The sequence below is a fragment of the Podarcis tiliguerta genome, assembly GCF_965153285.1.
Source record: "Podarcis tiliguerta genome assembly, chromosome: 9".
In the NCBI taxonomy this organism is placed as follows: domain Eukaryota; kingdom Metazoa; phylum Chordata; class Lepidosauria; order Squamata; family Lacertidae; genus Podarcis; species Podarcis tiliguerta.
The window spans coordinates 58,655,262-58,667,559 of NC_139542.1; the positions used below are offsets into that span (position 1 = coordinate 58,655,262).

Sequence of the window (12,298 nt, forward strand, 5' to 3'; positions counted from 1 at the left end):
CATGCGCAAGCGGCGAAACCCAGAAGTAATGCGCTCAATAAAACTTTAAACATAAAAAACCGCCCTATACAGAGAACCTGCACAAGCAACACTGACACAAAACCCCACACATATATTAAGTAAAATAGAAACATCGCCACCCGACCCCACTCCCATTCGCCTTTCCCCCCTCCACCTCTTTCCCCCATTTCTTCCTAATGTAACACTAATGTCTCAGCAAATGAAACTGATCTGTAAAAATGTTACTTGGAATAGAAAAAAGAGAGAGAGACTGCTCATACTTTTGTAAACCAATAATTTTTAAAAATAAACCCCAAACACTTCCCTATACAGGGCTGCTTCAGTAACCTTTGACCCTGAAATTTGGGGACCCCCCCCCCCAAACTGATGCCAAAGTTTTGTGCCATTTTGCAATGCGAACCCTGCATTTTGTGCCACTCTCCCCCAAACCAGGTAATTGACAGAACAAGTCAGGGTCACAAGTTAATGCAAGAAATCCAGCCTTGTCCAACTGACTCCAAACGGGTACCAAAGTTTTGTGCTAGTTTTTGTGCAGCAAACCCCAGGCTTTGTGCCCCCTCCCCCAAAATGAGTAATAGACACTCAAACCGGGGTCACAAGTAAACGGCCAAAAGCCCAGTGAAGCTCTTTCAGATGCCTTCTAAAGGCTGTACAGTTACTTATCTCCTTGGCTCGGGAGTCACATAACTCCAGTGGCGTAGCGCGGGGGGTGCAGGGGGGGCCGGCCGCACCGGGCGCAACATCTGGGGGGGGTGCTCTCGCACTCGCAGCTCTCTGCCCCCTGCTAAAATCCACGGGTTAGGGGGCGCAAATTACTTGCCTTGCCCCGGGTGCTGACAACCCACGCTACGCCACTGCATAACTCCATACCCAGCCACCCACCCACCCCCAACATTTCTCCAATGAAAAAACAGGGACGTCCTAAGGAAAAGCAGGACATTCCGGGATCAAATCAGAAACCGGGACGGCTTCTGTAAATCCAGGACTGTCCCTGGAAAATAAGGACACTTGGAGGCACTGAGCTTTCCGTTTCTCATAGAAACAATGCCAAATCGGCTTGTTGTAGGAAAAGAGAGAGGGAAAATTCCATTGCCTGACAAGCTGAGAAACAAACAAACAAAAAAACTTTCACCCCTGCAATGTAATAAAATAACATGACTGAGTTTATACATGGGTGGGGCCTGCATGAAAATAAAGTAAATTGGCAGTTCGGCTCAAAGGAATCGGCAGTAAAAAACGCAGAAGGTGTGTAGCTCCATTCATGTTCCGAGTTCTTGTTGTTGTTTAGTCGTTTAGTCGTGTCCGACTCTTCGTGACCCCATGGACCAGAGCATGCCAGGCACTCCTGTCTTCCACTGCCTCCCGCAGTTTGGTCAAACTCATGTTTGTAGCTTCGAGAACACTGTCCAACCATCTCGTCCTCTGTCGTCCCCTTCTCCTTCTGCCCTCCATCTTTCCCAACATCAGGGTCTTTTCCAGGGAGTCTTCTCTTCTCATGAGGTGGCCAAAGTATTGGAGCCTCAGCTTCAGGATCTGTCCTTCCAGTGAGCACTCAGGGCTGATTTCCTTCAGAATGGAGAGGTTTGATCTTCTTGCAGTCCATGGGACTCTCAAGAGTCTCCTCCAGCACCATAATTCAAAAGCATCTAAAGTGTGCCAAATGTGGCCGCTGCCTGGCATTCACAGGGAATCGTCAGAAGCATCTCCTTTCTTTGACACTAGATGTTGCTGTTGGGCTCAGGTGCTTTTGGGTCCGTCCCACAAGAAGTAGTTTTACAACAGGTGTGGATTGGCTAGGGCAGGTCTAACACTCTAGCTCTGACATTAGCCTCCATAAAAACCTAAATCCATCTTGAGGAAAGTCTTTTCTCAGTTGCCTGGGATTAGTATAACAAGTTGTAGACAGCAAAGGAAGAGAAATATATAGTGAAGGAATGGCTTTTCTTTGGAAAGAAATCCTGGTGGAAACATTCCTGGGTACGTAATATTTCCAGCCTATGCAGAATACTTAAAAGCTCCGAGATAATAATTGTAAGCGGCTTTTTAATTCACTGTTATTTTAAAAGCATCTCTTAGTTCGATTTGACACTCCTCGCCGTTGATTTCAGAGTTTAAAAGTGTTGCTATGTTGACAAATTGCTCTGCTGTTTTTTGTTTTTGTTTTTAAAGGGAATATTTCTAGAGCAAATATCCTACGTTCCAGGTTAGGGAAAAAACACATCTGCTTTGATTAATATTTTCAATCTAAATTGCTAACGAATAAGAATTGGAGAATTGGCTCTCCAAAAAAGTAGTAGTATGGTTGCTGCTGGATGAATGATTTCTTGTTTTGTGTAATCGAAAATTTACCTGGAAGACTGGGATCTCTAACTAGTGTTTGTGTGTTGCAGGGGGTGAAGGTTATAAAAGAATAGCTGTGTAAATTTGGAGACAAAGTCAGGCTCACAACTACACATAATGGCTCAGGGCTTATCCACACTTGTTGCAGGGGGTGAAGGTCTTTCTAAGCATTGTATTTAAAGCTCTGTGTTTCAGAGTAAGGTAAAGGGACCCCTGACCATTAGGTCCAGTCGTGGCTGACTCTGGGGTTGCGGCGCTCATCTCGCTTTATTGGCCGAGGGAGCCGGCATACAGCTTCTGGGTCATGTGGCCAGCATGACTAAGCCGCTTCTGGCGAACCAGAGCAGCTCACGGAAACGCCGTTTACCTTCCCACTGGAGCGGTACCTATTTATCTACTTGCACTTTGACGTGCTTTCGAACTGCTAGGTTGGCAGGAGCAGTGACCGAGCAACGGGAGCTCACCCCGTCACAGGGATTCGAACCACCGACCTTCTGATCGGCAAGCCCTAGGCTCTGTGGTTTAACCCACAGCGCCACCTGCATCCCGTGTTTCATCCCTTTTTTGCTTCAGAACTTGCCCCATGAAACCCCACTCTTTAAAGCTCAATCAGAGCACATGCGGAAAACGTTAGATTTGACATTTGCTCTGATTCAGCTTTAAAGAGCAGGTATTCATGGGGAAAGCTCAGGGCAAAGAAACTAAAAAAGACAAAACCCACTCAGATATGGAGCATTCAAATATAGACCTCTGCCTGGAAAGAGCAGGGCAAAGGCTAAGCATGATGAGACCTTAGACGTAGCTGTTTAAACCCAGATCTGACCCAATCACATAATAAGTGAGCACAATTTTAAAAGCAAAAAGTGTATGTGGGTGAGGGATAAATTGACTTTGGGGCTTATATTCCTGGATAACTCTCCCTCCACTAGGCTCTCATTATATTATTGGAGACCATATGAGGTCTTTTATTGCCTTGGCAACATGCTGCAGCATACACCTACAGAAATAAAGTCTGGAAGGGCCCTAATTTTCTATATTACCTGGCAACACCTAGGTTTAAAAGATGAGTGTATCACCACCCTGTGTTCTCTAAGCATCTGACAAACAGGTGAGAATTTTCAGCTGAGTTAACTAAACAAGAAGCATCCATGAGCCACAATTGTTCTTTGGGATCGAATGTAGGATTTGTGATTGTGCAACCTGCTTTCAGGGTCTGCTTGCTTCCAGTATGGTCTGCCTGAATACATGCAAATGAAATAGCTATTACAAAGCACACACATACACCAAACATACATCTCCAGTGCTTGTCATACAAAATAAAGCAAAACCTATAATGTTGCCCTTGTACTTCTCAGGAAACGTGGTAGCACTATATTTTTTTCTGTTCCTATCATGTAATTCCCAGGGATACATTTATTTCTCAGTTCATAGCATGATTTGCTCTTGAGAATGATCAAGGTTAGATTGTCTTCCTATCAGTATGGGGTGGCTTTGTTTGCCTAGGCACAACCGAAGATTTTTTTCCCATATTGAGTGTTGTGAACTGTAATGGTGAATTATACTGCAATCCTATACACAACTACCTGAGTGTAGGTCCCAGTGAACTCAATGGGATCAGGATAGGTGCATCTGTTAATTTCAGTTTTTCACAGTATCTTATTTTTCCAATATTAATCGCAGCTCTCCATGTCTGTTTGAGATTTTTTTAGTCCTAATGAAAATTCATCTGCATCCTTGTGCAAATTTCTCCTAATACAGTGGTACCTTGGTTCTCAAATGGCTTGGCTCCCGAACAAATTGGCTCCTGAATGCTGCAAACCTGTAAGTAAGGGTTCCGGTTTGCGAACGTCTTTTGGAAGCCAAACGTCTGACGTGGTTTCCGCTTGACTGCAGGAAGCTCCTGCAGCCAATCAGAAGCAGCGCCTTGGTTTTCAAACAGTTTTGGGAGTTGAATGGACTCCCAGAATGGATTAAGTTCGAGAACCAAGGTACCACTGTACAGACATTTTTGCAAAGAATTTTCCCATTATACAGTGCATTTGTGTTGAATGCTTGTTACCTTAGATGCTCTGAGGAGTAAATCCTATTGAATTCAGGTAAATGGGATTAGGATTTTAGCCTAAAGCTTCAAACGCAGGTTTTGGATAGCTCAGAGCATGGTGCTGATATAATGCCTTGGTGGCTGGTTCGACCCCTGCATTACAGAGGGTTAGAATAGATGATCCTTGGGGTCCTTTTCCAACTCTACAATTCCAGGATTCTATGACATATAATCACATTTCTTATGGAGAATGTGTTCTAATGATTTTGGGTTCCGATACAGGGACATGACCTATTGAGTGAAGGCTCGTTTTTCCTCAGTCTTGGGTGGGCATGGTTTAAAATGTCTGTCAATGGATGCCGTGATCCTTGAATGCCAATGAATGTCAGCTCCTAATAATAATAATTTATTATTTGTACCCCGCCCATCTGGCTGGGTTTCCCCAGCCACTCTGGGCGGCTTCCAACAAAGATGAAAAATACACTAAAATGTCACATATTAAAAACTTCCCTGAACAGGGCTGCCTTGAGATGTCTTCTGAATTCGTCAGGTAGTTGTTTATTGCTTTGACATCTGGTGGGAGGGCGTTCCACAGGGCGGGCGCCACTACCAAGAAGGCCCTCTGCCTGGTTCCCTGTAACTTGGCCTCTTGCAGCGAGGGAACCGCCAGAAGGCGCTGGACCTCAGTGTCCGGGCAGAACGATGGAGGTGGAGATGCTCCTTCAGATATACTGGACCGAGGCCGTTTAGGGCTTTAAAGGTCAGCACCAACACTTTGAATTGTGCTCGGAAACGTACTGGGAGCCAATGTAGGTCTTTCAAGACTGGTGTTATATGGTCTTGGCGTCCGCTCCCAGTCACCAGTCTAGCTGCCACATTCTGGATTAGTTGTAGTTTCCGGGTCACCTTCAAAGGTAGCCCCACGTAGAGCGCATTGCAGTAGTCCAAGCGGGAGATAACCAGAGCATGCACCACTCTGGCGAGACAGTCTGCAGGCAGGTAGGGTCTCAGCCTACGTACCAGATGGAGCTGGTAAACAGCTGCCCTGGATACAGATTTGACCTCTGCCTGCATGTCCAGCGGAAGACGGAGAGTCAAAGAAGTCTTTCATTCCCTCTCTTCCGTGAAGTAGTTAAGCACTTGGACTACCAAAACTTTCTGCCAGGCTTAGTGTCTTTTTCTGAGTCAAGTGCCAGGACAATGCAGCTCCTGAAGCCAACGGAGACTGCCTGCTTTGGCACCATGTCAAAACCATCTCCTTCAAGGACCCTCGCAGGACAGCTGCTCAAGTTACACCTGTGTGTAAGATTTCAGAGACACCCAGACAGATTTTAAAATTACTTCTTAAGTTCAGAGCTTCAGTTTTAAAAATGAACATTCACCCTCTTTTGAGCAATGGGTCGACAACTCAGTATCAGCAAAGCACAATAGCTCATGGCTGCATTTAATGTAGGAAATGCTGCTAGGCCCCAACTGGGAAGGTGGTAGATATGAGCTGAAGAACATAGTTTAGGAGGGTGATATCATGATGGTGAATCTTTCCCCCGCAATGAATGTCTACCGTGGTCCTTTTGAAATAGCCAAGGGATGTCTATCAGCAGACTGCTGCTGTCATCCATGTGCCCACTCACCCTTATTTCAACAAACAGTATCACAATAAACTTTTAATGCAAAGAAAAGTGATGGATTTATTATTTCTGTGACTGATTAACTCATGTAGAATAGAGACTGGAGAAACTCTCCCACTGCTATGAAAGGCCAATACACCACCAGCAGAAAGAAACAATAGGTTTGTAATTTAATGTAGCTTTCAGGTTTGGCACCCAAATAATATTGTTGCATGCCACCCCAATATCCAAGGGGTGGAAGATTTCAGGGGTTCCAGGCACTTACCCAGGGTCTGTGTTTCCTTTTGGAATAAGACTGTGGTGTCTGTATGATATATGGTTTATTTACACATATATACAACCCAACCCCGTTGGGACGCGAGTGGCGCTGTGGGTTAAACCACAGAGCCTAGGACTTGCTGATCAGAAAGTTGGCAGTTCGAATCCCCGCGACTGGGTGAGCTCCCGTTGCTCGGTCCTTGCTCCTGCCAACCTGGCAGTTCGAAAGCACGTCAAAATGCAAATAGATAAATAGGTACTGCTCCGGTGGGAAGGTAAATGGTGTTTCCGTGCGCTGCTCTGGTTGGCCAGAAGCAGCTTAGTCATGCTGGCCACATGACCCGGAAGCTGTACGCCGGCTCCCTCAGCCAACAAAGCACCGCAATTGGCCACGACTGGACCTAATGGTCAGGGGTCCCTTTACAATGGTACCCCGCAAGACTAATGCCTTGGAAGAACAAAAACTTGCAAGACGAAAGGGTTTTTCGTTTTCTGAGGTGCTTCGCAAGACGGATTTTCCTAAGGGCTTGCTTCGCTAGACGAAATGGCCCTGCCTCTCGTGTCATGGCGACGGTCACTGCACGCACGCTCGCTTCCCCACTCCTCCGGCTCCCTCCCACCTTCCTGCTGACGGCTCCTCCGGCTCCCTCCCACCTTCCGGCTGACAGTTAGTGCCTCGCGCCGCTGCCCACCCCCCTCGCGCGCTCCCCTCAGAGAGCCGTTGCCGCCAGCGCCTCTCTCTCCCTGGAGTCGCACTCCTGAGCCCCGCCGCCCTCCAGCAGCCGCGTCGCACGGTGGCCACAATGCGCGGGTGAGTCTGAGGTACCGGCTGCGGCAACTGTCCTGCTTCTCCCCCCCCCCCCCCGCCGTTGTCAGTGTTTAAATGCAGTGGTGCTTCGCAAGACGAAAAAACTCGTACAACGAAAAAACTCGCGGAACAAATTAATTTCGTCTTGCAAGGCACCACTGTACCTTTACAACCTGAACCTACAATGGAGGGGTTCACAGCATTAACATCCTAAAAGGGTCTTGTTTCTCCCCTAGCCACAACCTTGGATTTAGGCAGAAATCAGCCATGACTCTCTCTAGCTTGCTGTTTTTCTAAATCACATCATTGCAAAACTCTAATCTTAACCCTGCTTCATCCTTCTAATTTACTGTGAGCTGGTGGAGGAGGCTCACCCATTTCCTGTCTTGCAAAGAACCCCTTTCCTTTGTTTCCCTTAATGGCTCATCACCCAGGCTATCACCTCAACACAGGAAGCTAACCTGGCTTATATTTTAACATTTGCTGGAACCAGGGTTAGAAGGCTTCTGCACAAACTCATAACAGTATTTAGAAAATCAGATAAATTTCACTCTGCAATTTTCTCCTTTCTTTCAGGTTATGCTTCCTGGTCTCTTTATCATGCCCTTCCACCAATGATCTATTTTTTTCCTTTACAAACATTGGAACTTACTGGCTTAGAGGTTTTTGCTCTTGCTTTCCTCTCTCCGATGTTTCTGATGATTGGTCCACTCTGGAGGTTGGCCAACAAGAAGCACATTCTAGCCTTGCTAAGGCTAAGCATGATTGGTAAGTCCACTTTTGCAATTCTAAAGTTTCTTCAAAAAGCTTGGCAACAACAAGGTGTCAGGCTGAACTTTTCAAACCATATTAGCATTTAAATGGCAAGATGGGAAATTATTTCATATAGACATCCAAATTCACGGTTTATGTCTTTCAAGGAGGATTAGCTGAATTCCTGGAAGTAAAGCTATCAATGACTACAGTGGTACCTTGGGTTACATACGCTTCAGGTTACAGACGCTTCAGGTTATAGACTCTGCTAACCCAGAAATAGTGCTTCAGGTTAAGAACTTTGCTTCAGGATGAGAACAGAAATCATGCTCCGGCGGCGCAGCAGCAGCAGGAGACCCCATTAGCTAAAGTGGTGCTTCAGGTTAAGAACAGTTTCAGGTTAAGTACAGACCTCCGGAACGAATTAAGTACTTAACCCGAGGTACCACTGTACTGTACATTTGCAGCCTTAACCAGGGTTAAGGCAATAAACCATGGTTAGTGCTAACCATGGATACTGCAAGAGGGGAGAGTTGTACCCACGTCCTGCTAAGAAGCTTCCCAAAGGTTTCTGGCTGCACAGGCAGATTCAGGGAAGTGTAACCGGTTCAGTCACACTGGGCGTGGAGCATTGGGAGCACCCCAGGGGTGCGGGTGCTGCAACTATGATGTAGAATGGAAGCCCTCCAAATTTTGGTGTCACACAGGGCACCACTGAAATTTGAGACCCAAGGTCCATTGCTGCTGGTTGGTTGCTGGACTAGATGAGCCACTGGCCTCATTCTGCAGGCTCTCCTTAGGTTCTTCATCAGTCACTATTGCCACCACTAAAAAATCTACTGAGATCTGAGCGGTTGCTAGCATTATGCCAAGGAAAGAACAGTAGAAACTGCAGGAAAGAGAATGTTGTTGTTGTTGTTTAGTCAATTCGTCGTTTCTGACTCTTCGTGACCCCATGGACCAGAGCACGCCAGGCACTCCTGTCTTCCACTGCCTCCCACAGTTTGGTCAAACTCATGCTGGTAGCTTCGAGAACACTGTCCAGCCATCTCGTCCTCTGTCGTCCCCTTCTCCTTGTGCCCTCCATCTTTCCCAGCATCAGGGTCTTTTCCAGGGAGTCTTCTCTTCTCATGAGGTGGCCAAAGTATTGGAGCCTCAGCTTCAGGATCTGTCTTTCCAGTGAGCACTCAGGGCTGATTTCCTTAAGAATGGATCGGTTTGATCTTCTTGCAGTCCATGGGACTCTCAAGAGCCTCCTCCAACACCATAATTCAAAAGCATCTCTTTCTTCTAAGAAAGAGAATAGAGACAGTTAAAATTCAGCACATTCACTAAGGCATTCCACAGCTACCGGTGGGACTACTTTCAAGTATCAGGGTTTATCCTACTTTCAAGTTTCAGGGTGTGGGCCTGCGGAATAAATCTTACTGACAAACATGGGACCAGGCCAGTGTATCTATTGATTTAACACCTTTCTATTCTGCCTCCCCATCATAAAGCTGTAATTGCCTTGTTTGGAATACAAATCATTCTCAGCTATGTTAATAATGGAGTGCCATTATATGGACTCTACTGCATGAGTTTGCTAAACATGGCCCTCAGCTCTTAGAGAATAGGACAATGAACAGGTCTTTATTCAAGCTGAGGTGGAGCAGCCAATGGAATTATCAACCAACAACACTGTAAGAACTGGATTCTGTGGGGGTTTACTGCTTTTGAGAAAGCATGCAAAGGATCAGGCAATAAAATTATTAAGGGGGAGGTGAGAATTACCTTTATTTGTTTAGGGCATCATCTAAGAACCTCTACGTTCACTGATTTCAAAGGGGGAGACAGTTTCATACTTTACTCTCCCATTGGAACAAATGGGTGTTATTAGTGCTCAACTGTAGCTATATTATGCAATTTTTATTTTTATTTTTTAATGTGCTTCTCTTGACAGGGAGCATTCTTTCATACCAAGCTCCAAATGCTTACCTTCGACTCTTGATCCTGGCCATGGGTGTTTCTTCATCGTTGGTAGTTCAAACCGTAACATGGTGGTCTGGCAATTCTTTACAAAGGTATTGTGAAAGAGGGCGCAGATCTTGCATTATAAGTAGCAATCTATCTTCTTTGACAGTAATCGAAAACAGTGAAAAAGCTTTAATCTTAAAGCAGATTTCTACTTAATACTACAGCTATTTTAGCTTATTTGTTTGCGCATTCCTTAAAAATATATATGTTTAAATGTTCTGCTTTTACAGATACTGCAGAATCTGGGGATTTATACTAGGAAAAATTCTTCTTCTTGTTCTTCGGATTTGCTATACATCGTTAAACCCAGTATGGAACTGCACAACTGCCAATGTTACTATAACCGTCCTAGGCTTTGTAGCAGCACTTGAGCGAACATATACAGGTGACAATTCAAAATGAAGCCATTCCTTTCTTTGTATATCCTCAGCAGAATTCTGAGGGTGGTATGTGGGGGGAAACATGACCATCAATATGAGCTACGACTGAGTGAGTGGGTGAATGGTAATCCTAATTTATCTCCCTGTCCAACCCCATCTTTAATTCCCCTTGCCTCTGTTTCATTTTCCTCTCTGTTCCTCAGGACTTTTGCCTTCCTCCGCTGTCTCACGGGCACCCTAACCTCCAACTTCCTCTATTATCAGGCCTGGCATCAGGAGGAAGCATCCTCAAGCAATTGCTGGGGACTTGGTGCCCCCGAAGGGATCACCCCTGATACCTGCCGCGATTCCTCCCATCACCATCACTCCTTCTTCTTTATTCTTTGGCGATTCCTCGTAGCTGAGTAAGATTGTCTTCCATGAACACGATCTTAAGAGTGAGTCTGTAAGTGACTGTGGAGGCCAATCATGGATTTACACATCCTTCTACCTTGGGAACATAGGTTTCTGGTGGGAGTTGATCACAGTGAGGGTTTGCCAAGCGTGCCTTCCTCTTAGCATGTTTCTCCCTTTCATCCTGAATTTGAGTGTCTTCAAAGTCCATGACACCTTTGGTAAAGGCTGTTCTCCAACTGGAGCGCTCGCAGGCCAGTGTTTCCCAGTTGTCGGTGTTTATACTATTAGAATTGCCATTAGAGAGTCTTTAAACCTCTTTTGTTGACCAACAACATTACGCTTTCCATTTTTAAGTTCGGAATAGAGTAGTTGCTTTGGAAGACTATAATTGGGCATCCACACATGACCAGTCCAATGCAGTTGATGTTGAAGAATAATTGCTTCGACACTGGGGATCTTTGCTTCTTCCAGTACCCTGGCATTTGTTCGCTGGTCTTCCCAAGTGGTGTGTAAAAATTTTCAGAGACACTGTTGATGGGATCTTTCGAGGAGTTGGAGATGGCGTTTATAAGTCGTCCGTGTTTCACAAGCATGCAGTAGGGTTGGTAGTACAATAGCTTTGTAAACAAGCATTTTGGTTTTCCACCATCACTCCAGGGCATTGTGGGAAATTAAAACAGCCATCACCAGTGGGGGCAATAGACTGCTGCTGCCTGGTAAACTCATCAGATAAGGGCTCGTCGGTGAACACTTGGCTGAGGGACTCCCACATATAACAAGCCGGACCTGATTCTCATTGAACCATACCTGGTTCCTAGAGCTATGTTAGTGAGATGCCCACTAAATACAGAGAATGTGTGTGGAACCGCAAGGTCTTCATTTCCCCCTGTGCTGTCACTCAGTTCTGTTTCTAGAGAGTAGCTCTGCTGATTCTCTATGTGCATCCTAAGTCTTGACTCCTTGATTCCAGACCTGTTAAACATGGCGGTCTTTGTGGGGCAGACCTATTATGGATGCCTGATTGACTCACCCTGTTGAAGAAAGTGATTAGGTTCTCATATCTGTGTAACACCATAACCTCTGGCGTAGGGCAGGCGCCATAAGCAAGAACCCAGTCACTTGTAGTGTATAAGAGCATGAATAGCCACTGGCACATGAGGTTTAGCATAACTGAATCCAGTGGTGTGCAGTCAGTGGACTAGGGTTAAATGTTTCCAGTAAATTAGAGTATTAAAGTGTTAAAAACTAGTTACTCCTTCCCAAAGCCAGGAAGCTTCTGCCGGCTTAGGGAGGGAGGCACAATGTACCCGCGCATGGCATTAGGACACCGCAATGTTGCACACATGACCCCCCCCCCTTGATCTCACAAGCTGGTGCCTCTGGCCCTAACTTGTTCCCCTACGGAAAAATTCACTGCACACCACTGACTGAATCACACAGAATTGTGCAACACATAATAAGTTTGAGAGGATATGAGTGAGGACCACTAGTGTTGTGTTTTAAAGTTATGCTGGCTATTATGCTAGTACAATTGTATGGCCAGGATCCAAAGAGCTATGAGTTGTATTTTCGAGCCTCCCTTCCTTTGTAGTCCATGGCACCTACCCCCAAAAGCTGCTATTTATGGCAGGGGACCTTCAGAGTAGACTGCAGTGCA

At 45.7% G+C, this 12,298-nt stretch overlaps 2 protein-coding genes across 4 annotated transcripts in view; one reads left to right on the forward strand and one right to left on the reverse strand.

The window, feature by feature from the left end:
* The window catches only part of LOC310685618 (uncharacterized protein), an 850,221-nt gene that overhangs the window by 653,881 nt on the left and 184,042 nt on the right, over positions 1 to 12,298 (reverse strand). The window lies entirely within an intron of this gene.
* The window catches only part of CWH43 (cell wall biogenesis 43 C-terminal homolog), a 41,106-nt gene that overhangs the window by 10,606 nt on the left and 18,202 nt on the right, over positions 1 to 12,298 (forward strand). For both annotated transcript variants that reach the window (XR_014515360.1, XM_083458210.1), the window contains exons 3-5: positions 7,673 to 7,864; positions 9,792 to 9,912; positions 10,096 to 10,250. Coding sequence is in view for 1 of the 2 variants with exons in the window: in XM_083458210.1 (XP_083314336.1) it covers positions 7,711 to 7,864; positions 9,792 to 9,912; positions 10,096 to 10,250 (430 nt within the window). In the remaining variant the exon portion in view is untranslated. The remainder of the gene's footprint in view (positions 1 to 7,672; positions 7,865 to 9,791; positions 9,913 to 10,095; positions 10,251 to 12,298) is intronic.